Source organism: Sitophilus oryzae, unplaced genomic scaffold (genome assembly GCF_002938485.1).
Source record: "Sitophilus oryzae breed Bouriz unplaced genomic scaffold, Soryzae_2.0 scaffold_359_pilon_pilon, whole genome shotgun sequence".
Taxonomy (NCBI): domain Eukaryota; kingdom Metazoa; phylum Arthropoda; class Insecta; order Coleoptera; family Curculionidae; genus Sitophilus; species Sitophilus oryzae.
Genome location: NW_022146928.1, coordinates 584,360 through 610,783, shown reverse-complemented (window position 1 = coordinate 610,783; position 26,424 = coordinate 584,360). Strand labels below are relative to the sequence as shown.

The following is a 26,424-nucleotide window of genomic DNA, read 5'->3' as shown; positions in this document are numbered from 1 at the left end:
AATCTGACGATGTCCAGTTTTCCCAATTACTCAAATTATAACTTCATCCCCTCATAGTACAAATATTCCTATTTAATTTTTTGGTTATGTAAAATAACAAAGACCTTCATTTCCAAGTCAACTCCGACACTGTTTCTTTTTGGATTTTGGATTGTATGGTATATCATGGGTATATCTCAAACACATCTAAATTTTATATATATGAATCCTTGCTCTAAGAAAACAAGGTATAAGTTTTTTTAACATAATTTATTAAAAAAATTAACAGCATTTTATATAACTTATACTTTTTATAGATATATGTCTTAAAATTCATGAAATATTTTTAAAGAACTGTTTATTCTTTCTACATAAATAACTGAAAGATTTTTGGAGATATGTGATACAATTCATTAGACACTTCTGATTCAATTTAATTGCACTTTTAAAATATATAACAATAAAAAATATTTATTAAAAATTCTAATTATTACTATAAAGTATATTCTAAATTGGCACATTAAATTATAAATATTCTTAACTTTACTTTTGTCAGTATATGCAGGGCTAAGTGATACTTTAAAAGATATTGTAACAATTATTGGTTAGATTTCGTTTAGAAATGTTTTAGAAAAAATAGTTTGCTGAAGTATTTCAAAAAATAGCCAATTATAATTACACATACTTTAAAGAAAAATAACAGTCAATTTTCCCAGAAAAAAAGAAAGCACCAATATATAATCCACGGTGAGAAATGTATTAATTTAAATTGTTTTCCTTCCTTAATTTTTATCTGTGATGACGGTTTCTCAATTCTGCAAGCTAAAATTAAGGAAAATATAGTAATATGCAAACAATTTTTTTATATTAAATTACCTCTCCTTCCTCATCTACTGAATCATCTTCTTCGTCACTTCCATGTAGGGAAGCAGCTGGAGTGGTTACACGACTGGAGCTAGGGCTAGGTGGTTCTGATATGGGTCTAGGATATTTTAAAGTACCTATAGAGTTTTCAATGTCTTCTACGTAATCTGGAAATAGTTTGTGAAGGGCTTGTAGTCGAGCTTGGCGATAATACTGGAAATATAGAAAACAAACATCGTGAAGCTTCATTCAGAACCTCGAAATCAGTGGAATAAATTAGTAGTTTCAATTAGCCGTAGAAGTTTGTTCACCTAATTTTAATGTAAGCATTCAGAACGTCATAATTAGTGGTAGTAATTTTCAATTAGTGGAAAATGTTAACAAACTTTGGACTTTTTCACTAATTATACTTCAAAATTTGCGAGAAATGTCTTTTTGGCCTTTGACTATCACCCATCAAGAAAAATTTTGGTTAGAAATCAAAAGTTTATTATTTTATAAGCTAAATATAGTCTGTCCAACGACAAGATCCTTGACAGTGATAGATGTGTCTGTCATTTTAATTTCAAAGTAGTTTATTTTATTTTACAAAGAAATAAGTTAGTACAACTGGAACGCATAGCAGGAAATATATTTAAAATTTGACTGATAAGTGATTACTTCAAAATATTACAATAACACTTACCAAATTTTATACCTTAAAGGTTGATTAATTCACTGTAATCTTAATTTTTTTAAACCACTACCTTTTGACATTTTTCTACAGTACTAAAATCCATTATTTACCTATCGTGTGATGTCGATATTTTACAGCTACTCCAGTAGTATATGTTTAGTACGATCCTTATAGCATATATACGAGATGCACTTATCTACGACGAGATGGTATACAAACTATATTGATGGTAACTTTATGGGTGTACTTTTTTTAGACTTTCTGCCTGTAGAAGCGAGTATTAACTATAAACTGTGCTCTTGGTCTACAGTTAATTTTCCCTCGATTTTTCCTCCACTTGACTTCAAAAGACACAAAACACACGTAATAACACGAATCAAAATGCATCTTCCAAAACGCAGATATTTGACATAAGTTGACACAAAATTATAACCTATAATTTGGCAAGACTTTGACAAGTCTCAAAAATCTAAAGACAAGTTCATACTTATCGGCGTCCGTTTGTCGTTCATCGTTCCGTCAAATCATTAAAATTGAAATATGATCTGTCATTTTTGAAATAAACCAATAGAACTGGTTAAAAACAACAAGAGACGACGCATGACGGATTTTTATTTAAACCCATCCATAAGTTAACTTTAAAAATATTAGAAACTTTTTTTAGTATAATAGATAGATTGGTATGGGACGTCATCTGCATTTCTTCTGTCATCGTCTGTAGAAATCTTAACTGAGAAAAAAAAACAGAGTATATTATGCTTTCTCTATGGATACAACAGACTACCGCAAGCTGTTGCTAGGATATTTTATTAATTTTAATTGTGTTTTTTAAACATTGTGAATGATCGTAAACTAAAAAGTATAAAGTGTAATTGAAACCACTAATTTATTCCACTAATTTTCTGGGAGGTTCTGAATGAAGCTTTTACTAAAAGATTAGTATTACTCTATTTCTTTTTTATTTGTAAGTAACAGGAGAATAAAACTTACAACTCCAAGACTTCTCCAATCCAGCATATCACTCAGTCTTTCCGTCCTATTCCTTTGAATAATTCTCTGCCTACGACTTAACCTAGAGAAATCATACATAAAGTGAGCCAACTGTCTTACAGAATCTTCTAAACCGATATTTCTTCTATCAACAATATAAATACCTATATATAAATATAAAATTTTAGTATTTCAGCAAATAAAGAGACGGATATTCTTACCATAGCTTTGGGGATCAGCTATATGCTCTTCCATGAAACAACCAAAACCACTCAGATTCGTGGTTATACTAGGAATGCCCATGACGGTACATTCCGCTGGAGTATATCCCCATGGTTCATAGTAACTAGGAAATACACCTAAATGGCAACCACGGACGAATTCTTCATAGTCAAGACCAAATAATGGATTAGTAGAGCTTAAAAATTCAGGGTGAAATACTATCTGTAAAGAGAAAGAACATACAAGTATAATTCGCAAAATATAGAATATTGCTTGCACCGCTAAGCGTTTTCTTGATTTATAGCTTATCATAGTTGCGATGCTACCGTATGATCGAAAAAAAAAAACGCCGTCCAGTTGGCTTGGAAATGACGATCGATGACACTTCCTATAAAATTTTACATATAAAATGACAGCGATCTTCATTTCATAGCCATTGTTGCTATGGTAACCGTTGTTACCATATCAGCCGTTGCCACGGGGTTCGTTATTATAGTAACCGTAGTTATGGATGAAATTATAATTACCACTGAAATCTTAGTAAAACCATCATTTTTTATAGGTATGTATATACAGGGTCGCGCACCTCATTCGCCTAGGTTGATTATACGAAAACGGAAAGATGTAGAACGAAACTATTTTATGGGTATATGTGGAAGGAAATGTGCATAATTTAAAATTATTATGAAATATACAGGGTGTTTCAGATACATTTTTTCTTATGGAATTTTAGAATTTTTAGAATTTAGAATGAGTGGGAGGGGGGTTAATCACTTCGACCTTACAGATCCATTGTGTCCCCCTTTCTTGAATCATAACTCATCATACAGTCCCAGGGCTTTGACAAAAGCCAGTATCTGGGACGGTTTTATAGAGGGTAGTTCTCCATCTCCAATATCAGTCGTGCATGCTATAATAAAATAGTTTGTCAGCACCTTGTACATTACTTTTCAGAATTAATTATTGTGCTGACTTTGAAGCCAGAGAAATAAACTTTACTAAAAAATTTGATTGCTTCCTTAAATGTATACAGGGGTATCAAAAATTGCTGGTCTATTTAAATAATTATTCTACATAAAAACTTCGTTATTTCAAATGCTATGTATTTTTCTAAATAAGTCGAAGCAGATTTAAATGCTCTTTCAAACTATATTAGGGTTTCTTATACCTATCGGGCTCAGATTTTGAATAAAAAGCGACTTTTCAATAAAATGGCAATCAAGATGGCTGGTGTCGCCATAGCAATTTGCTAGTGACAGTTAGGAGTTATTTCCACAATCGACGTTAGTTTATAGACTTTATTTAAATTATATTATTTTTTATTTTTTTTTTACTTAATTTACCTACAAGAGTTTAATAAGTAAGTATTTATTATTTTATCAAGAAAAATAAAGAAGTAGTTCTTTGATTTATATTACGATGACTTGTAGATATACTGGATTTTCTATAAAAGAGCCAATTAAGGAATTAAGGCAAATTAATTTTCTTCATTTCCAACGACAGGTTTCTGCCTAATAGGTTTTTCACACACTATCAGCTCTGCAAAATAGCAAAAATAGGTTTTCAAAGGAACGCTTTTCATAAACCCTTCAGGCCAACAAGCAATTGTCCTCACAAAATAGAATCACTAGTAACATATCCATTCTTTCCGCCAACAGATACTGCTTCATTTCTTGATAAAATAATAAATACTTACTTATTAACCTTATTGTAGGTAAATTAAATAAAAATATCCAGTCATAAATTTAAATAAAGTCCATAAACTAATGTCGATTTTGAAAATAACTACTAAGTGTCACAAGAAAATTGCCATGGCGACACCAGCCATCTTGATTACAATTTTATTGAAAAATCGCTTTTTATTCAAAATCTGAGTCAGATAGGTATAGGAAACCCTAATATAGTTTGAAAGATCCTTTAAGTCTGCTTCGACTTATTCAAAAAAATTGAGTGTTATTATTAGTATTTATGAGTGTTATATTTGAAATAACGATGTTTTTATGTAAAATAAATATTTAAAATAGACCAGCAATTTTTGATACCCCCGTATACGTTAAAGAAAGCAATCAAAATTTTTTGGAAGGTTTATTTCTCTGGCTTCAAAGTCAGCACAAGAATTAATTCTGAAAAGTAATGTACAAGGCGTTAACAAACTTTTTTATTATAGCATGTATATTTAAATATCTTTAAATATCTCAAAAACCAAAGCATTTAAACATATTAAACCGGTATAATAAATGGCTTATTTTATGTCAAAGAATCCAAAAATGAAATAAAATATCGAGTGTTTCATAAGAAAAAATATAATTTTGGTATGGATCTTACGAGGGATCTTAGTTCCGACACACCCTGTACAATTCAAAATAATTTTAAATTATGTACATTGCCCTCCCACATATACCCATAAAATATTTTGTTTCTACATCTTTCAGTTTTCGTATAATCAACCGAGGCGAATAAGGTGCGCCACCCTGTCTTTATGGTTGGCAACAATGAATTTAATAATCGCGCCCTCGATGACGTAACTAAAAGTTTACTTGATATCGCTTATATGTGTGTCCGCAAAATTCGCGATTTCGATTTGAACGGGATATTCTGTCTGCAAGCTTTAGGTAAATTAAAATTCAAAACACGGATATAAGACGACCAGGACTCTACAGGGATGGCAAAGACTGGCTTTGAGTGTGTACAAAGAGTACAGCCAATGTCTTCATTACAATAAAAGAATCTTCAAAGGTCTATCACTTCTTAACAGATACTATCTACATAGTGTATGAATGATACTTTTTCATTGACCGAACCCCATTAAAGCCTGGCCGGGTTTATCTAGTAATAATATTATTGTGGACCCATGTGGACTTGGCCTAACCTAACTAATATGTCCCGCTCCCATATGACCTGGGATCGCATTAAAGAAGGGACACCGTAATGATCCATCGAACGTTCTAGAACAATCGAGTTCCACTGGAATGGAGGCGTAAATCTGAGAACATTCTAAGCCTTCTCTATGCACCTAATTATCTAATGGACTATTCGAGAACTGTTTAGCTGTGGGTATATAACCCTAGGTCTGTGCGAAGGAGGGGACAGAAACAGATCGGTCGACGTGTACAGTTGCCGCGCTAAATTCAAAATAAATTCTTTTTAGATAAATAGTAAATAAGTTGTAAAAAGTTCGTTAAGTAGTTTTATCGTTATTGTTTTGTTCCTAGTGTAAAATAAATTGTGTTTAAATAAATTAGACTTTCTATCCACACACAGAACCGACGAAAAATGTAACAATATATAGAAAACGTAGGAATATGAAAGATATTGTTATTAGTTAGTTGTTAATAGTTATTGCTGTGTTAAAGGAGAAAAAATATGTATTGACTGGTTTAGGGTGGTATTAGAAGGACTGAATAAAACAATACCTAAAGAGGAAAGAATTCATTTCACCCTATGAACAAAGAGCTTTCTGATGCACTCAGTTTCATTCTATTAATTCATCAAAATATCTATAAAAATTCATTATCTGCTAATTATTTAGTTTAAATTTTCAAACGCTTACTTACTTTAACACGATCGTTAGTAGTGTTAAACAGATTACACCTTCTAATATGACACAATACCGGATCGTTCCAGTCATCTGAAAAATTAATTAATATAGCCAACAAAAACGACAAATTACAAATTTGTACATTGTACCTACGATATTATGAGTTGTTACTGGTGGCAATCCATCTCTTTGTAAAGAGAAAATACAGCGCTTAAGTCGTACCATATCCTCTTTATTTAAAAGATCATTACCTGAAGGAAGACGACCACTGGAATAAAACAACTTGACCAATCATATCCACTATATAGAAAGGACCATACAACTTTTGATAGTTAAGTAATTTATTATAATTTGTATTACTGAATTGTGAATGACTATGTTGTTAATATTAATATTATTTAAGCACATTTCTGATTAACAGATATCAACTGATAAGATAAAAAGTGGTGTATATTATGGTGCGTCCAGACCCGAGGAGTCGAGTGCGAGACGAGAGCAAGACAAGAGCGAGGCAAGAGCAAGACGAGTCCGAGACGAGAGCAAGACATTTTCTATCCATTTTTTGACGCAAGCCTGTCACGAGACAAGCGAGTTGGATCTTAGTGAAAGGTGACCGGTTTGTGTAAACATGTCCGATGAAAAACCTGCAGCAAATAATAACGCATAAGTAATAAATTTGGGTATCTATAACATGATATTTGGTTCGTCGTATTTTATTCATCGTCGATTTTTCCCCTTTTACCCTTCATTTGTTTCGGGACGAGACGTCTTTTACAAAATTGTTTTTTTAGAACAAAATGTTAAATAGAAAAGTTTTAGGAAAGGTTAAGAAACACATATGAAAATTACTGTAGAGTATACACGGTACTTGAAAAATTGTTACAGATATAGGTATCTTTTAATGGGAATACCCTATTTTTTATTTTATTATTGGATTCTATGCACAATTCAGTAAATTTTTTTGCATATCATATTATATATCTGAAATAATAGATTTTGTAATAATTCAATTTGTTTAAAGAAATGTTAGAGTTCGGTACGGTATTTTCAGTGACACAAAATTTGTAAATTCTATTAAAAAAATGATAATACATACGGTGTTCTGTTGTTGAAATTTATGTTGAACATACTGTAGCATGTAACTCAAATATCTTTACCTATATCTTTTTCTTCGTCCCTATAAAACTATCTTAACAAATTTTATCACTCCAACTTCAGAAACAATAGCATGGCTGTTAATTTTTTACGACACTGAAATCTAACAATTTTTGTTTAAATAAATTGAAATATTACAAAAACTATTAGTTTTAGGGGTTATACCGTTTTAGATATATAACATTATACCTCGCATTATATATAAAAAAAGTTATAAAATTTTACGCAGAATCTAAAAATAAAATAAAAAATAAGGTATTACATTTAGAAAACCATGTTATATCCGTAACACTATTTTGAACCACCTTGTGTACTCTATAATAATTTTAAAATGTGTATCTTAACTTTCTCTACAGTTTTTCTATTATTTTGATAATTCTAAAACACTTTTTAATAATTCTCTAAACAAATAAAATTATGAACTTTGCTCTATCGTTGGCCCACCCTGTGTATTTAATTTACTAGGTAACAAAAATTCAATAATAATTAAACTTCCTTTCTATAATAATCTCCTTCCTGTATGTTGCCAGTGGAGAAATATTTTTTACATTCTTCCCAGGTTTTATTCATCGATTGTGAAATATCTACCCACTCATCGTGTTTTTTGTTTTATTTTTAAATATTCTTTATCTTTTGTATTCCATAATATTGGTTTTGCTTTATATAAATCGATTAATTTCAGCTGATCTACTTCCGTCTAAGTCTCCATTTCAATATATGCACTAATATCAGAGGTAATATCATAGTTTAAGGAAAAGAGTAGTTGCACTCTCGCAAATATTTTCTGCCAGTTTTTGCAAGCTGTCGAATATCGGCAGATTGCAAAGCGTTTCAGTTGAATTCGGTCCGTCGAGCTGTGAGGTTTGAGCGTGTTGCGTCCGAGCACAGGGACGGATTGACAAAAAATGATTGCCTTACTATGCGCTGCTATTAATTGTGGAAATAATTCAAAAAATTGTTCTTTGAGTCTTTTTAGATTCCCATCGGATGTAAATCGGCAAGCTGATAGTAATTATCAATTAACATTTAATTATATTTGTTTATTTTAGAAGCTGAGATATTATGTAATTAATTAAATGTTATTATTTTTTTTAGCACGTGGGCAGATTTTAAAAATAGTTTTTTAGATATACAGGTTGTCTCAAATATGCGCATGAAAATATTTTTTGGTCAGGGGACTTTCCATAGAATTTTCATTCCAATAATAATTTACAAGATAATTTATATAAATTGATTTTTGAAACAATTTTAGAGTAAATATTTTGTACATCTAAAGTCTCCGCAAATTATTCATATTTTTTAATTGAAAGAATTTTATAATAGCATAATCTCTTATAAATTTAGTGTATTTTTTATGTTTTTTTTATTTATTTTTTATTATAAGTGGTCGTAATATAACAATATTCAAAATATTATAGACAAAATATTGAGTTTATATTTGAGGGAAGAAAAGTGCCACGCCTAGCTTTAAACCACCGTAAATATACAGGGTGGCCCATTAGTGCGAGGAAGTTCAATATAGTCGTCGTTGTCGAAGATGACTAAACACTAAACCAATAGAAATATCGTATGATCGAAAAAAACGGCGTCCAGGTGGCTTAAAAATGACGATCGATGACATTGGACATGTAATTTTACATATAAAATGACAGCGATCTTCATTGAATAGACGTCGCTGACGTTTTTTTTTCGATAATATTGTATTATTGAATTGCATTTTTTATTGAATTGCATTTAAAAAAAATGAGATACAACATTTTTTAAATATTACGATTTTGGTGACGCCATAAAAAATATCCTGTATATGATAAAGTATTTTATTTACGCTTATAAATTAATATATATATATAAAGTAAATTTTAATTAGAATTTATTCCGATATCCTTCATGTTTAAGAAAACATAGCAAAGTATTAATAAAGTTATATTCACTCTAGTTTTTTACCACTTTTCGTATATAATGTTTTTAACCAAAGTTTTAGTAAATAAGAAATAGAATGGCAACACCGCAGTGTGCTTTAAATAAAGAGAGTGTACTATAGCACAATTTTATGCCGAATCCAGTTATCTACAGAAAATTAAACTTGCTTTAAATAAAAAAAAAGTCGTAGAAAATCTCTGAAATAGATAATAATATAAAAATATGTCATTATATATTTTTTCCGCATTTCTTCCCATAAGAAGATTTTCAGATAGAGAAGAATTGTTACCTACACGAAATGTGAAAATATTCTGTTTTCAAGCAAGTTTTTACTCGATGATCATTTTTTTTTATTTTATTTTATTGTGAACTCATATTTTCCTAAATACATATCTGTGAAACTATGGCGAGTGCCACGTCTATACTTTGCCTAGTTAATAGACCACGACTATACAGCTACGTCGTCGGCTACGGAGTCGAGAACAAGGTCATATAAAGTGGCAGAAAAAGAACAAAGGATTTGACAAGGAGTAAAACTACTAGTTTCCTTATACTATGGTAATATCTCGCAGTCGAGCGAGCCTACCAAATACACGTCCGAACTTGGCCGCGAGCTTTCTTTGATCGGCCGTCGAAAAACCGACAGGGGATGGATAGTAACGAGGCTCCGTGGGTTGTCTCGCGAGGAGGTCGCGAGGCTCTTGCGAGACCCGTCCACACTTAGCGAATTTCGAATGTCGTGCGCTCGTCTCGCACTCGACTCCTCAGGTCTGGACGCACCATTACATATTTTAACCACACTAAACCAATAGATATATCGTATGATCGAAAAAAACGGCGTCCAGGTGGCTTAAAAATGACGAGCGATGACATTGCACATGTAATTTTACATATAAAATGACAGCGATCTTCATTGAATAGACGTCGCTGACATACCTTGTATATTACATAATGGATATATTAAAATATTATGATGTTAATAACAATGTTAAAGGATAACATAAATTAAGACTGAGTGACGTGTATTTATGTAGCGGAGATGCGTAATTTTGTATTTTAACACGAATTTTTCCAATCTAAAGTGCATCTTTGTGGTTTATTTGCAAAACTACTGCAGAAATATTTTTATATAATTTATTTACTTACTTCAAACAGACCTCATACATCCTTTTTCCAATTTTATGTTGTATATCCGCAATTGAATCTCTCAAACTTTTTGTTACAGCATGACCTCTTAGTGACTCCACATTAAAATTATTTGTTCTTGTTGGAAAAATCATAAAGGCTACTATAGTGATATCAGAACCTGAAGACTACAAATACATTTTAAGCTCCGTATAATTTAGTTAAATAACTATTTTTAGGTAATTTCCTTTCAAGGACTGCATAATATTACTTAATACCTTTAAATAATGGTTTAATCTAGCTAGAGCTTCTATAAATATATCAGCGCCTTTATTTCCAAATTCATATCTTCCAGCAATAAAAAAATATAAAGTTTTATCCAAGTCAAAATCATAATGTCTAGAAATAATAACAAATAATAGCCTAAAACTATAAAATAATCTTTTTGAAGTAGATACCCATAAAAATGTCCTCTAACAAACTCGTGAATTTTATCTTTAGACAATGCATGCAAATTTTGAAATTCGTGTAAAGCTGAGAATTTCTTAACGTTCAAGCCATTTGGGGTAATTATGTCTGGCTTTCTTTTAAGCAGATGTTCTGCTTCGTATCCTAAAAATTTGTACAATAGAGAAACAATAAATTCTAATATGTATCTAAATAAAATTTACCAGTTATATCCGACACAGTGGTAAAAACATGAGCTAAATGTGAAGCAGCTCTTTCCATACAATATCGATGATAGATTTGCCTTTTCCCAGCCTCTTCGTCTACAGCAAACTATAAAAAATTTAAAATATATGATTGTATAATTTTATTATTAAATACGACTTTTCTGTACCTTGTCTAAATTATTATAAAAATCTGTACTTCCTGCACATAAATATCTGCCTAATAAAGTTGCGTGTGTAGTGAAAACAGTGGCGACATTTAAATGTTTGGTTCGAACAGCGATTAGACCTACACCAGCCTGCCATTCGTGAAAGTGCACAACAATTTTTGGCTTACCCTCGCCTTCTTCCTCAGCAGTATTTTGAAACTGAAACAAAACGGAGAGTGTAATAATAAATTCATCTGAATTTTTTACTGGAAAAAAACTATTACAATATTATTCTCTCTATAGGCTTGGTGCGTTCTCCGCCGGTGCTGCAATCGCCCGAGAATATCGTAAATAAAGAACACATACAAATACACGGGTTTAAATGGCGAATAAACGAAAAAATTAGTATATAATTATTCTAAAAAAAGTATAATTTGTGGAAATTCTAAACAAAAAAATAAAGAGGTAAATATTTTGATATTTTCAGAAGGTCTAACTTGCATTATAATTTATTATTCCAGTTAAATTTTTTTTTAGACGAGTTCCACTACGATAGCGAGCATAGTTTTATCAGCGGTTTTGCTAGTGGGGCATAATTGGAGGCTATAACAGTGTAGTGGGGCTATTTCGGCTATATCGACATTTTTTAAAGGTACATAATTATAATTTTAGAAGATGTTCATAAAACATTTAATCACTAGTTGATTAAAAAAGTATACCATTAATATTGCACACCTATACACGTATGACCATATTTGTGACAACCGTGCAGTAAAGACATTTGTGGTAGCATCTCTATTTTTGTACGAAATGATACGAACTCGCTGTCCACGACCTAAAAATCTAATTTATATGTCTATACACTCCACCGTAAGAAAGTTATTGGCATTTATTAATTGTGGAAACCTGTTCCACAAATATTATAATTTTAGAATGTGTATTTGTGCTACCACAAATACCTTGCACCATAAAAGTGTGTAATATAGATACCACAAATATACAAATTTCAACTTCCTGTGAAAAGAGGCTATTAAGATCGGCAAAAAAAAGTTTTTTTAATTTCACTCAAAATGAGTTATTTGGGTCATAAATGACCTAAATACAAAATATTTTCATGGTGTCTGTCTGTCCGCCTGTAGCACGAAAACTCAAAAACCGCTAAACCGATTTTAACCAAATTTGGCACAAAAATACTGTGGCACCCGAGAATTTGGCCATTAGTTTTTGGTGGGGTTGGGGGGTTGGTAAGGGGGTATGGGAAGGGGTTAAAATTTTTAAAAAATCGTAACTCTAAAAATACAGTAGCTAGCGAAACGCGGTCTTCAATTTACGATTAGGAATATTTGCAAAAAAATCTGTATCAGTCAAAGTCGCAGTTTTTGAGATAGAAAAAATTGGAAAAATTCCTTTTTTTTGAAACTATAAGAACTGCCTACCTACGTTACATCACACAAACATCGTATCGAGTGTTTTATAGTTTCAATAACTGCACTAGCAAAAAACTAAAATACTTAAATATTACGACAAAACCCCGATTTCAATATTATTTTAATGCGATCGACATGAACTATTTATTGATAAATTGTGATTTCTGCCTTAGAGTGCGCTGCGGTCGCAATTTGTTGAAATCAACTGAAATGCACCAAGCCTATATATAGCTTATAAATTATTAAATGCAAGTTAGAAATTAAACTAAAAGTTTTGGTTATGTCGTAAAAAGTTGAGCTTTCACATTACCGCAATTATTGATGTTTTGTCATTACATATAAAAAATGGACACCATAAACCATAAGCTCGCGGTTATATTGAACGCCGGTCCGTGCGTTTTTTTTATACGTGCGAGCTCTGACGGAATTTACTAGCACGACTATTTTATTATAGTGGTTACATTAGATGCGCGTTCATGTTATCCTGTGTGTAGAGTTTGTCAAAACAAACTGGGTTGGGTAAATCATTTATATGCAAGAAGAAAACGAATTTTTTGAATTAGGACAGCAACCGGTCAAATTTTTTGAATATTTTAGGATGTCACCATCAACATTAATATAACACAAATAAAATTAAACCTGGTATTCAAAAATATTCAAATTTTTCGGGAATGTATTGGAATCAGAGAAGAAAAATTCGAACGCTCGGACGCGCAAGTATTAAAAAAACAAACAACTGAAAAACAAGTTTGTTTTTATCTGACCAACGGAAATTGACGTACGTGCACGGACGCGCAAACTCCGGTGCAATGTAACCGCCTGCGTAGATTGCATTTGTTTGTTTTTTGCTGCGTGCACGTCCGTGCACGTACAACCAAAAGAAACGCACGAACACGCATTCAATGTAACCACGGGCTAACGATATTCTTATAACTCGATTTCAGATGCCCAGAAACATATCTAATGCTATTATCTAGTTGTCTTTCCTAAAAAAAATAAACTTTTAGAAATAAGCCAGGGATTCGACAAGGGAAACTCGCACCTGTATCTCCGATAAATGTGACAACGCTACAACAGCACACCGTCGCATTTTTCTCACTCCGACATAATACTATCTACCTTACTTATGTCGATTCACTACCACATATGTAAATACCGACCCAATAGTATAAAAAGATATAAATTTAAATAACTTGAGTAGTACCTGTGAAAGAAATTCAGCTACCATGTACCCTAAAATAATCGCATCGTTCGCTTCGATATCTAGATGAGGAACTCCAATATTTGTCTTATTCCAAAGTTCCTCTTTAAATTCATCCAATTTCCAAGCAGCACTACCAATATCAAACAGAATTATTTGAGGATTGCCATCTACCAACCATCGTCCCGTTACGACCTATATATATTTTAAATATTAAATTGTAAATTTTTAAGTTTACTAAAACCTTAAATCCTTTATTTCTACACGCTTCCACGGCTTTATTTAATGAATTCGATGAAAGGGGTCCCTCTTCTACCTCTGTCCTAGCACACTGCTCCTTGTATGGACCGATTAAACAGTATTGGTCACCCATTTCTTCAGTTGAAATATAGGCCTTGGATCTTATTACAGTATAAATACCACCGACTATAAACAAACGTAAGTATGAAAAAGTATAAAAAAGATTTGCCGTACTATACAAAAAAGACCAGGCTATTAGTAACATAGCAGGTTGCCGGACGAATTTGCGTTTACCCGATTACGTTCGTACTCGAGATTCACTGCTGGCTAAAGCGCGGAAGCGCCTCGTATTTAGTCGGCTGGTAGTGGTCAGGCAGTATACAGTTGCAGTTGTGCTTGGACGCCTTGGACGGGTCGGAGGAGTGCCGAGTATTTATAATTTTCATTTTAAGTGTTTACCTTCACTTTAGGTAACATTAAAAAATAAAAATACTTAAATATTTATTATTTGAGTGTGTTTACAAGCCAAAACTTAAAATAAATAAATTCTCTAAACCCAAAACTCATTTCCAAAATTAAAAAATACATCAATAAAATAAAAAAAATATTACTCTAAATAAAAAAAGTTATAACAAGTGTTCAAAAAGACCACCTTCTTGTACTAGACAGAAGCCTAGGCGGCCGTAAAATCCCCGTCTGACATTGGTAACATATTAGGGCTAATAGTTTGGAAAGCCTCTCGTATTTTTACTTGAAGCTCATCCAGATTATTAGCCCTATTATATTATGACCATACACTTTGGATTTTACATAACCCCACAAAAAAATCATTGGGAGAAAGAGCTGGTGATTTAGCAGGCCACAAAATAGTTCCATGTTCACTAATTAAACGGCTGGGAAAAGTATTGTTCAAATATTCTTGAACAATACGGGCATTGTGAGCAGGGCAACCATCTTGTTGAAACTTTCTCCCAATAACTCACGAATTCTAGGGACAATCTGCTGCTGTAACAAGTCCAAATACTTTGTAACAGTTAAATTACCCTCTATAAAAAATGGACCAATCATATGCTCCCTTACAAAACCACCCCAAACATTAAGCTTTTGAGGATATTGCGTGCGTACCTCAAAATATCTGCAAATTTTCCCGAGACCAATATCGTACTTGTGTAAGGTTATGACGACTCAATATAGGAAAATTTGATTCGTCGGTGAAAACTATACACCTAATAAAGTTTTCATCTAAATTGGCCTTTTCCATTACAGATTCACAAAACGCCATACGCCTAAATTGGTCCTCATGGAAAATTTCTTGAGTTTTGCGCGCTATATACGATCGGTATCCATTCTTTTTAAGGACTCTTTTAGACGTGCTAGGTGAAGAATCTGTTACTTCAGCAATTTGAATGCTTGAAAACGTGGGATTTTGATCCGCGGTAGCACAAATGAACACTTGCTTTAACTCCTCTTCTTCATTAATCAACACATCAGGCTTTTTGTGTTTTTGTGGGGACACGCACCCATATGTTTCAAAGTTATTAATAACTCTTGATATAGTAGGTAAAGATGGAATTGGCCTGTTTACAAAAGTTTGTGGAAAAATTGTTTGTATATCCCGATAAGACCTATTTTGGAAATCATTTTACAATTTGAATTTTCTCACGAACTTCGTAAACATCCATTATTTTACTTAAAAAATACATTTTACACGAGAGCTGTCGCGAGAATCTATGTATTCGTTTTGGCTATTAAAACACGAATAAATACAAATTCTGAAACACTCTTGTCACATATCTACCTATTTTTTATTTTATCGCATTTTTTCGCCTGCTTTTTATCCGGCGGACGGGTATACGGGGTATACGCTAATTCGTCCGAGTTTTGCCTATGTTACTACTACGGTGATCCGGTCTGTATACCTTGGTTTGCTGCTTCCCATGCTACTTCGAAAGTCCATCGATTCTGCTCCTCTGCTGTCAGTCCCCGATCCAAACAAGCAGCAAGATTGGAGTATGACTCTCCTCTATAAAATCTTCGACTGGATGACCGTTCACGAGACATTTTTCCGAACTTCATGAAAATTAAATGATAGATAAAATGTTATAGTTGCTACTTTATTATTATTTAAATTATTTTTAATAAAGTTATAGACACGAGTGGGGTAATCGTGATTCAGGGGCAAGTGTCAGACCGCTGATCCAAGAGTACCTCATTTGATACATGGGTATGGTTGCTTTATTTTATTGTAATAAAAAAATACATATAATACGGCGACTATATCGAGCTGCAACTTAAAATAAAGTAACAGCAAACCACATTCGAGTATATTTGTCTAGTAAGAGAGCACTTTTAAATAGGCTTTTCAGGTTAGAAGCGCTATAATGTATAGGTTTCATAGGTATTTGTGCAAAATTAATGATATTACGAGTATTGACCGAGAACTCCTTGATGCTCTGTATAGAGCATGTCACTGTAGTGGCCTACAAAGGCTACAAACTAACATACATGTGCGTTACACATGTATACTGGGTGTGTCTCAAAAGTAGCATAACCCCTATAACTTTTTTACTTTTTAAGTTAAACAAATGAGATTTGGTATGTTAGTATATGACATAAATTAGGATTGATTGACGTATTCAATTGTTTTTGGTCACTTCCTGTTTCACCGGAAATGACATTTCATTTGATAACAGCTTTTCATTTTTAAATGGCACAAACTAACTCTAATATAATAATATGTCAGAGTAACTTTAAAAATAAATCCTTTGAATTCAAATATAAGTATAAAAACATTCAAAGCAGAAAAGGCGAAGGCGCTGGGTTAAACATAATCTTGACTAAGGGCACAAACATAGTGAGGCATCTCGATGCGATGCTCGCCAAGATACTGGCCGCGCTGCTCGCCAGGATGCTAGCCGCGATGCATCCTACGCGCACTATTTTAAAACGGCGAGTAAGTGCGTGTAGGATGATGCATCGCGACTATCGTACAAACATAGTGCGGGGCATTTCATCTCGATGCGATGCGCGCCATTCCCCTCGCCATTCCGCGATGCTGAATCAAACATGTACAAATTTATGCGTCAAAACATACTGGAGCCTCGCACCTCGCCACGCACCTATATGTTCAGCGCGATGATTCCTAGGAAACACATTTTTCTTCAATATTAAATCGTTAGTCCCACCCTGATGAAGATGTAAACGAAACGTCGTATCAAACTTTGCAGGGTGGGACCGTGTGCACCGTCACTAACCTACCCACCAAATTTGGTCGCGATCGGACGACATCAACTTTTGACGTTTCTTATGTCAAAACTGACACGCGTCGTACACGGTCAAGTTGGCTTTAGTCCAATCTATCGACATACCAAATTCCATTTAAATCGGACGATTTTTTCATTTGATTCATTGATGATGGGGTTTCGTAGCGCACGAAACGTTGTCAAGATATCATGCCCGAGTTATGACGCTTCGCCTTAACCTCCAATCGTTATCACTAGGGAATGCAATCCCGCAAATGCATCCCGCAAAAAAAAGGGATCCCTCTGAGATTCCGCGGGATTAAACTTGCGGGATTTACCGTGCGGGATTTGCGGGACCGACACATTACTACTGGGTAACCGAAGCCGGACCGATACGTCGACGCTCGGAACCCAGAGGATTCCCCTTACGGCTTGGCCATTGAAAATAAGTGAAACAAACAGGTTAGTTGTTAGATTTCTTTCTGGCGTATGTGCGTAAGTGAAGAAAAGCGCTTAACTAGTACGTGTGGACAATTTCGTCAAATAAACTGGACAAAAAATACCGGAAACCGGACATAATTATCGGGACAAGCAAAATTTTAGGTTAAATTTAAAGTTGAATATCTCTCGAACTAAAAAAGATTTTGGGATGCGGTTTGGACCAGGTTTTAGATGCATCTATTGTGATTAAAATGCTATGTGGTTTTTGAAAATATATTTAGCGAATTCTCGTATACAGGGTGTTTTATAAGAGTGTGAAAATTTGGTTGTCTTTTTTACCGTAAATTTACAAATTTACATTTCTAAAAAATCGAAATTTTTACCAAGTACGACTAATCTGTATTGAAATTAGAAAAAAACTAGCTGATCGGTTTTTTATTTTTTTTTGTTTTAAAGAAATTACGACGTTTTTCGAAAAATATGCATTTATAGTCATACATTTGGTCCTAAATGGTACAAAAAGCTTTGTACATTCTGCATATGCCAAAAAATTATTGATATAGAGTGTATCTAGAAGCAGATAACTAACACAAGTTAAAAAAACTTCAACATCAGAATAATATTTTTAATTATAAAATAACTAGATACATTATAATTACATTTAAGTTTATTTAATATTAAATATATTTTTTGAACACCCTGTATACATCGGTCCAAATTTCTGTACAGCTAATTTAAGATACACGCTATATCAATATATTGTGGGCCTATACAAAATGTACAATGCCTTTTGTACCATTTAGGACCAAATGTATGACTATAAATGCATATTTTTCGAAAAAACCTCGTATTTTCCTTAAAACAAAAAATTTAAAAAAACCCACCAAATTTTTTTTTCTAATTTCAATACTAATAAGGATTAACTGTACATAATTAATTTCGATTTTACAAAAATTGTAAATTTTCGGTAAAAAAGATTCTTGGCCAAATTTGTACACTATTATTACATATTACATCGTATTACGTCGAATGTAAACCAGTTTCACTAAAATGAGTGTCAGTGTAGTTTACAAAAAGAATCAAGGCTCAAGTTTAGTTCGGGATTATTGTTTACAGTCCCGCAATTTTGCGGATCCGCGAGATTGATTGCTTTAATCCCGCAAGTCTGTGGGATTGAGATTTTGGTGCGGGATTGCATTCCCTAGTTGCCACTTTTCCTGATACCTCTCGTGTGTCAGCGCCTTGAATTTTTACTCCCATAGCGCGTAAAGAAATTTCGGGAAATTTCACTTCAAAATTAAAATTTTTGCGTGTGGCCCAACTAGGCAACTTTATATATCCAATTATTTTATAGAAAATGAGAACATATTTTAAAGAAAAATATTAAATATTCTCATGGGAATCAAAGCCATTTTTTATTTAATTTTCTGCCTAAAAAACAGACGTTGTATGTCAAAGCGGTTGTTTTATCGATTTTCAAAATTTTTCTATAAAATAATTCTTATAAAATATGACAAAAGTTATAAAAAATTAAAAACAAAATTATTTTTGACGCCCAGAACTAGACATGTTCCATGTAGGCACATCGAAATTATACCAGCCGTCGCTGACTATGGACAATAATACAACACGCAACTTTACCTTAAATTTGAACCACCCTGTATCTCTTACCGTTTTTGAGACTCTATAGTATTAGTCGAATTTGAAACACCCGGTTTTTTTAATGTAAGATGATACAAAACTTCAATTGAATTATCATGGCATATTCCTGATTTAATTTAAGCTATTGGGAAACCGCTATTGTACATAAATCAATTTAGATAATATATTAATTATTAGAGATATAATATAAGAGACAATATGGAGATTATCAAGCCATGTTTTCTACATTAGTTTTTAAAATTACCCCCCTATGTTACTTAAGCCGAAGGTGAACGTTTAACTTAGAATGTGTAAGCACTGATGAGAAAATTGAAAAAATGATGGCAAAACATCTACAATTTTAGAACTTATCTGACTAAACCCAATGACAATAAAAACACTTAATTATTTATAAATTAAATTATAGAGATTAAAGAGTCTATAATGGATTCAAATATACGTAAAAATAAAAAAATATAAACAAAATATAATGACGTCTATCCAGTTACGCGATACCCAGTTTTTCAATAACAAGTAATAACGTATTTATTCTAATCATTATTTTTATAACAAAACATACTGTGTATTAGAATATATCATACGATGTAAAAATTGATCTTTACAATAAAAAAAGTGTAATATTATGTGAACTATTTTTAATGCATTGGTATTAACTAGGCATGCTGCCAAAAAGTAAAAAAAAATGCTGATATGAATTATATTAACGTTTAGTTTTTAGTAGAACATGCAATTAATTTACTAAATATTAAAATTCAACTTCTATTTACACACTTACAACAATTTTTCAGTCAAAATTTTTAAAAACTTATCTTCACAGAACCAGTAAGCAATTTATGAACATAAACTTTGAATGAATTAAGACACTAGATTAACATTACGAGTTAAGGAAGGATAGTATAATTGGCCAGTCCTTAAAACAGATAGAGATGGCATGTACACTACATAAAGTCTGATTTATACCTCTCTATTTACAAGGTGACCTTCAACAGGGCAACTTTTAACTAGGAAAGGGCATAAATATCGAATTTCTAATGTATTCTAAAAAAATCTAACAAAAAAAATGTTTTTTACGTGTAATAAACATAGTATAATAGTGTTTGGGTAATACCAGTGTTTGAAAATCTTTATTCAGATATCAAGATCTGAAACGTAAAAAATGTGAACACGTCACTAAACGGCATATTTACAGGAGCTTAAAATGTCCTTAAAATGTAGAGCACACCTATTGTTTTATGGTTTCTTTACGGTTTTCAAAATAAAATTATACATGAAAAACTAGTACGTATTTATTATTTAAATTTTAAAGGACGGTTTTTTCAATATTTGCACCAATAACGTAATTACCAAATATTCTTTTATTCTAGGCCTAGAATTGTCGGTCATTTTAAGTTCGGTCAAAACTTTTATTGAATAGTTCTTTTGGCAATTCAAATTAACAAAAGCACAACACTACCGGTGGTGACAGTTCTGTCATGGGGAATTTTTTTCTACTTTGTCTATAGTCAGGGAGAGTGGGGAACATTTACGCTGTTGCCAACTTTGTGGTATTTCCCCTAGATCTAGCGGTTTTTTCAGTGTAGCGCCGGAAAAAATTAGGGGTTAGCGTTTTTTTTGCGGTTTAAATTTTTTTTAATAATAATAAGTAAAGTTAACCCAAAATTGTTATTTAAATTCTAAACAACGATTTTTTTCAAAATTTGCACTAATAGTAGCGTAATTACCATATATTATTCTTCTATTCTCTATATTCTTAGAGAGCCTAGGCACAGAATTTTTGAAGTTACGTTAACTCTGTTTTCTCACAAATGATGCCACAGAATATACCAACGAAATGAAAGCTTTACCAAAAGCACAGCCAAAAGGTTCAAAAATAGGCGACAAAGCAAATTTTCACTTTCAATATCGCCGATCTTGCGGATTGCGGACGGATTTGTGGACGGATTCTACCGGTTTTTAACACAGGAATCTGCGAAAGTTGGCAACCTTGCATTTAAGTATGGGGGTATGAATTAGTAGTGGGAACTATCGAATGAATACTATCGAAACATTCGATAGTTGCAATTCATTCGAATAATTCGATAGCTAGTAAGAAAACAGTCGTTGAAAACTATTCGAATAAAAATATCGAATAGATGCGTCATCTGCCTTGAAATATATTAATTCGGCAGCAAAAACCATTCATTTATAAAATTCATCTTATATAATTTTAAAAAGAGTTCCTGGGGTTTGTAATTATTTATTTAATACTGACAATTGTGAATTCAATGGGGTAAGTTGAATTAAGCAGATTTTTTAACGCCTCTCATGTCTATTTTATTCCTGTTTTAGAGGGAAACAGAAATATTGTTTTTTCTCCTTATTGTGGTCATGATGAGGACACGTAAAGCAGGAAGTTTAACAATGATAAATTATCTATCTTCAAGCTTTATTTATACAAAAATTGCAAACTTAATTTTATGGTTTAATGCAGATTATCGAATGGGAATCATTTATGGTGTAATTTTTATATGTAAATATAACTTATTAATTTCCTTACTCACTTAAATTAACTTTAATTAATTACTAAACTTTATTTTTTCTTTAATTAAATAATTGGATATAATATGCCATTTAGGCAATGCCACTCAAATTTTATTATTTAAGTGAGTCTTTTCATTAATTCATATTTTAGTGGGCGCACTTTTACTACCTGAACCTACTTATTCTGGCCCGAGTAATGTGAGTTATTTTCGCGGAGAACCGAGCCTAACAGAACAAATATTAAATGATAATAAATCTGTTTGGCTAATTACATTCTATACAGTATGGAATCCTGCTTGTGTAAATTTTGCTCCTCTCTTTGCAAAACTAAGTACTGATTATGGTAAGATTTTTGTTTAAAAAAGTCACATTTGAAAGCTCATATCTATTTAGGTATTGAGAGTCTACGATTTGGTAAAATTGACATAGGAAGATATCCTGAAGCAGGAAAGAAGTATCATGTAAGCGATAGCAGTATGAGCAAACAATTACCAACAGTGATACTCTTTCAACAAGGTTAATAATTCAATTATTCATAATATGGTTTGTTTTATATTTTATAATTTTTAGGCAAAGAGGTATTGAGACGACCAACAGTAGATTCAAAAGGAAAATTGATCAAGTTCCATTTCTCTGAAGAAAATACCAAGTTAGCATTTGGATTAAATAATTTGTACCAACAAGCAAAAACTAATTTGAAAGAAAAAAATAATACAATTGAGAGCAAAAAAGGTCGCTAGAATCCTAAAAAAGTATTGTTAGGACTTTACAATCTAAGTATTTAAAAATATAAGTAACAGTTTAATTAAGCTTAGATGCATATTTTGTTTAATTGGAGAGATATTGAAAATTCATATAAGTAAGGTCTATCAATATATTAACAACACATTTGTATAAGTAGTGGTAGTTTTTTCATGATTCAAAAAATTATAGCTGAAGTATTTATTTGTACATAATAAGTTTATTTATTGTAGAATTTAACTGAAATAGAATTTATGTTTAATTAAATTTACTTGAATCTCTATAATCATTAGTATGAACATGTTAATATATTTGTCTAGGATTGTGATATTTTAGCCAAAGTCCTTAAGGCTATTTGAGGTACTGATATCTCTATAATATTTACACATTTATTTCAGTTATTTTCATGTATACAAAATATTTTAATTACATGTGCCATTTGTATCAAAATGTTTATTATAGTATACATTTTTTCATCTTAATTACAAACAAAATAGACAGTATACCTTTATTTAATTACTAAAAATTATTCTGAATCACTGTCTGCAGCTAAAACGTCTAACATAGACGATGTGTAAGTAGGGTCATAAGATCTCTTAAAAATTGATTTTACTTTTTTAGATCTGGGACTTTCAGGTCTTCCCAGAACTAAATCATTACATTCGTAAGATTTACTGGCTAATATATTATTTCCTCCTTTAGATTGGTTGGTTCTTTCTTCAGTTTTGTTCTCATCACTTGATAATACAAAGTTTTTAGGTTTGCTTTTTAATACTTGTTTACTTTTACCATTACAAAAGTCAGATTTAATTTTCTTAGATTTTTGACATATCTCTTCATCAAACTCTTCCCAGTTCTCATTAATTAGGGCCTCCAAGTCTTCGCTTGTAATATTTTGATCTACACTTGCATTAGTTACCTTAAAGAAATGGAGAATTAGATATTTTGGAAATAAATACCTATATGCAATTTTTTGAATTATATTACTTGGGTTGTTTTTGTTTGTAATGAAGCTGCAGTAATACTTGAATGTCCATCGGCATAAGGATTTAAAGTGGAAACTACAAAAATTATCTCAAATGTTGGATTTTTCATAACAATTGAGAGAGGCCTGAATAAAAATTATTTTATAAATTACTCATTATCTGTAATTTTATACACTAGCTTCTTACTTTCCACCTTTATCGAAATGAAGTGCCAAATTTAGGTTTAAAGCATCAGCAAACTGTATAGCAGTGCGAAAAGGTTTTAAAGAAAAGTTTATAGTTGTTCCATCTTTTACATTGAATATAAAAAATTCTGAGCTATTCAGCTTCACTTGACTTCTCACAAATTTTGGCTTATGGGGCAGACCTAAAAATTCTAAATAGAAAAATTTGTATTTGCTTTAATTGTGGTATTACCAACACAATAATTCCTTACAATAACTTTATCATTAGTAATTTCCAAGGTGATATCATCATCTGAGTTACTAAACAATGTTAACAAATTATTGTAAAAGCTGCTAGCAGCACAAATATTGTTGTTTCCACATTCTGCGTAGTTTTTAATAGTCAGCGTTTCTGGATCCATTAGTCGAAGAGTGTGGGTCATTATAATATCATCACATTTATATTTTACTTTAAATTTAATTACATCACTATCGGATTCATATCCGATTTTTACAAAATCTAACTAAAACATATTGAATGCAATGCTTGAACTACACTTCAACACAATACACTACTTACTTTTTTTTCTAAATTTGTACCTTTGAACACTGGTAGAAGGGTTTTCATATGTATTTTACAAATGACTGATGGATTTTCTTTAGTTAATATGCTCTCTTTAATATCATATTGTGAAAAAAAGCTATCTAATAAATGATATTGACCACATACTGTTTTACATTGATTAAAAGATAGAAATGTAAGTTTTTCGAGTTTCGATTCAATAAATAATTCATCTCCAATTTTTGCTAAGGCTTGTATACCTTTAGCTAAAACTATTTAAGTAGTTATTATACCTATAATTATATAATTTAAATTTAAAGACTGTACCTTTCACGTTTAATCCCGGAATTGTACAGTTCATTTTATAGAGGTATATGTTTGGATAAATTATTTTAATATAATTATTTATGATCACACACACGCACACTGAAATACAATCGCAGGTCATCCATAGTTACTTAATCAGAAGATCTTCCCTAATTAGTAATTAATTCACAAATGGACACAATTATAAACAATTCTGGGATTCAGAAAAAAGTTTGAAATAATTTTCAAATTCCCATACTTGTCATTTATCTTTTGATCTCTTGTCTTTTGACTTTTCAGTTGACAAATATAAACTAGTGATGTACGTTCAGATATTAGTTCAAAAGAACTATTACTGCCGTTTGTTCATCAACGCTCACCAAACTCACCTCAATTCGCGTAAAAAACATTTTGAGCTTATACAAAGTTCACTATACATAACAGGCAACAGGATAGAACATTTCGGATATCGAAAATGTATCGATACTTCAAAATTTTGTATCGTTTCGAACATTTTTATCGTTATCGTTGGTAGCCTATGGATTTATTACTCCTTTATAAATCTATGCCTATGGAATTTTTGTCAAAACCAAGTGTCAAAACGTGTATGTGTTTTGTGGTCAAAACCATAGAGAAAGTTAATAGTTTAGAGAGTGGTGAATCGCGTGGTAAAATGTTGGGAGATTGCGCTTTTGGCGCCCTCTACTTGGCTACAGGAACGAACTATGAAAGAGCGGGAGATTTAAATTATTATTATACTTATTATTTTTAAGGCAATTAAAACTAAGAGTGCCCTTAAACAAAAACAGTGAAATAAATGGAGATACCTACTCAAATTTTATATTATCATGATATTAAAGGATATAAATACTGCATTTATAATCCTTTTACACCTTTTTATTCAAAGTCTTACACGCTAATATAAAATTTGACTATCTCCATTTATTTCACTATTTTTGGTTAAGGGCACTCTTAATTTTAATTTTCCTTTTTTTATGGGAAAACGATTAAATGGGAAGAATTGAATGGGAATGGAAACAATGACCAATTATTGTATTTTGTGTTAATTTATAATACCCCTACTCTACTAAATATCTAGCTACATTGTACTTACAGTTAAATAGCTACATTGTACTAGTTATATCCATATTTACAGTTTTATGATGGCTATTATTTTATTTCAACGTGCTACCAATTGATTCGCTCCGACTTGAGTACTTACTATACCTCGAGATGGCTCCAGGAATTATTTATCTTTACAGGCCTAGAATATGAAGATTCACAGTAGAATTTTTGGTTTTACTACCTATTAGAAACAAACCTACCCCCCTACATCAAGGGACATACAATTATGCCTTGTTCTCGGCCATGATATTCCTTCCATTCTATATCCAACATCCAACTTAGCAGACCTTCTGGTTCACAACAGGGCCTAGACTGGCCGGATGATATTTTAACAGAATAGCCCTTGATATCTCTTTCACACTTTCATTTAATAATTAAATAGGAGGGCTGGATGGTATAATTTCTAGAAAGAATAACCTGTGAAATAAAAACTTCTGCATGGACATTACCTTTCTTACCTTTGTCTGCTATTTTTTAATAAAAAACAACTGTTTAGTTTGCACAAAAATAAAATTAAC

The 26,424-nt window shown here is 31.8% G+C and overlaps 3 protein-coding genes across 4 annotated transcripts; 1 reads left to right on the top strand and 2 right to left on the bottom strand.

Annotated features, from left to right (window-relative positions):
- Nucleotides 1-663: 663 nt before the first annotated feature.
- LOC115885052 (glycogen [starch] synthase) lies at nt 664-20,432 on the bottom strand. The gene is made up of 15 exons (XM_030903811.1): nt 20,278-20,432; nt 16,077-16,227; nt 14,162-14,343; nt 13,921-14,112; nt 11,311-11,508; nt 11,141-11,249; nt 10,928-11,081; nt 10,748-10,868; nt 10,491-10,657; nt 6,419-6,537; nt 6,286-6,359; nt 2,731-2,953; nt 2,510-2,673; nt 856-1,056; nt 664-801 (listed from the first exon to the last, which is right to left on the bottom strand). The coding sequence occupies exons 2-15, from the start codon at nt 16,216-16,218 to the stop codon at nt 769-771; spliced, it is 2,079 nt and encodes a 692-aa protein (XP_030759671.1). The 5' UTR covers nt 16,219-16,227; nt 20,278-20,432; the 3' UTR covers nt 664-768.
- A 1,263-nt stretch (nt 20,433-21,695) lies between these two features.
- On the top strand, nt 21,696-23,266 carry LOC115885054 (thioredoxin-related transmembrane protein 2 homolog). The gene is made up of 5 exons (XM_030903815.1): nt 21,696-21,771; nt 21,831-22,011; nt 22,174-22,365; nt 22,416-22,538; nt 22,593-23,266. Exons 2-5 carry the CDS (start codon nt 21,870-21,872, stop codon nt 22,760-22,762), a joined length of 627 nt encoding a protein of 208 aa, XP_030759675.1. The 5' UTR covers nt 21,696-21,771; nt 21,831-21,869; the 3' UTR covers nt 22,763-23,266.
- LOC115885053 (cell cycle checkpoint control protein RAD9A) lies at nt 22,885-25,152 on the bottom strand. 2 transcript variants are annotated; one of them, XM_030903814.1, is made up of 6 exons: nt 24,803-25,152; nt 24,494-24,741; nt 24,167-24,437; nt 23,936-24,116; nt 23,751-23,874; nt 22,885-23,682 (listed from the first exon to the last, which is right to left on the bottom strand). In XM_030903814.1, exons 1-6 carry the CDS (start codon nt 24,921-24,923, stop codon nt 23,290-23,292), a joined length of 1,338 nt encoding a protein of 445 aa, XP_030759674.1. In that variant the 5' UTR covers nt 24,924-25,152; the 3' UTR covers nt 22,885-23,289. The 2 variants fall into 2 exon arrangements, with proteins under 2 accessions (XP_030759674.1, XP_030759673.1); XM_030903813.1 differs by having other exon boundaries at nt 24,494-24,747; nt 24,803-25,145.
- Between the last annotated feature and the right edge of the window lie 1,272 nt (nt 25,153-26,424).

Coding starts and splice junctions, on each gene's coding strand:
- LOC115885054 (XM_030903815.1), top strand. CDS start 21,870: ATGATGAGGACACGTAAAGCAGGAAGTTTAACAATGATAAATTATCTA. Junction 22,012..22,173: donor TTATGGTGTAATTTTTATAT/GTAAATATAACT, acceptor TTCATATTTTAG/TGGGCGCACTTTTACTACCT. Junction 22,366..22,415: donor AAAACTAAGTACTGATTATG/GTAAGATTTTTG, acceptor ATATCTATTTAG/GTATTGAGAGTCTACGATTT.
- LOC115885053 (XM_030903813.1), bottom strand. CDS start 24,923: ATGACCTGCGATTGTATTTCAGTGTGCGTGTGTGTGATCATAAATAAT. Junction 24,438..24,493: donor GTACAAATTTAGAAAAAAAA/GTAAGTAGTGTA, acceptor AATATGTTTTAG/TTAGATTTTGTAAAAATCGG. Junction 24,117..24,166: donor TGTAAGGAATTATTGTGTTG/GTAATACCACAA, acceptor TAGAATTTTTAG/GTCTGCCCCATAAGCCAAAA.
- LOC115885052 (XM_030903811.1), bottom strand. CDS start 16,218: ATGTCTCGTGAACGGTCATCCAGTCGAAGATTTTATAGAGGAGAGTCA. Junction 6,538..10,490: donor ATGTATGAGGTCTGTTTGAA/GTAAGTAAATAA, acceptor GTTTTATTCCAG/TGGTCGTCTTCCTTCAGGTA. Junction 802..855: donor CAGTAGATGAGGAAGGAGAG/GTAATTTAATAT, acceptor CCTTAATTTTAG/CTTGCAGAATTGAGAAACCG.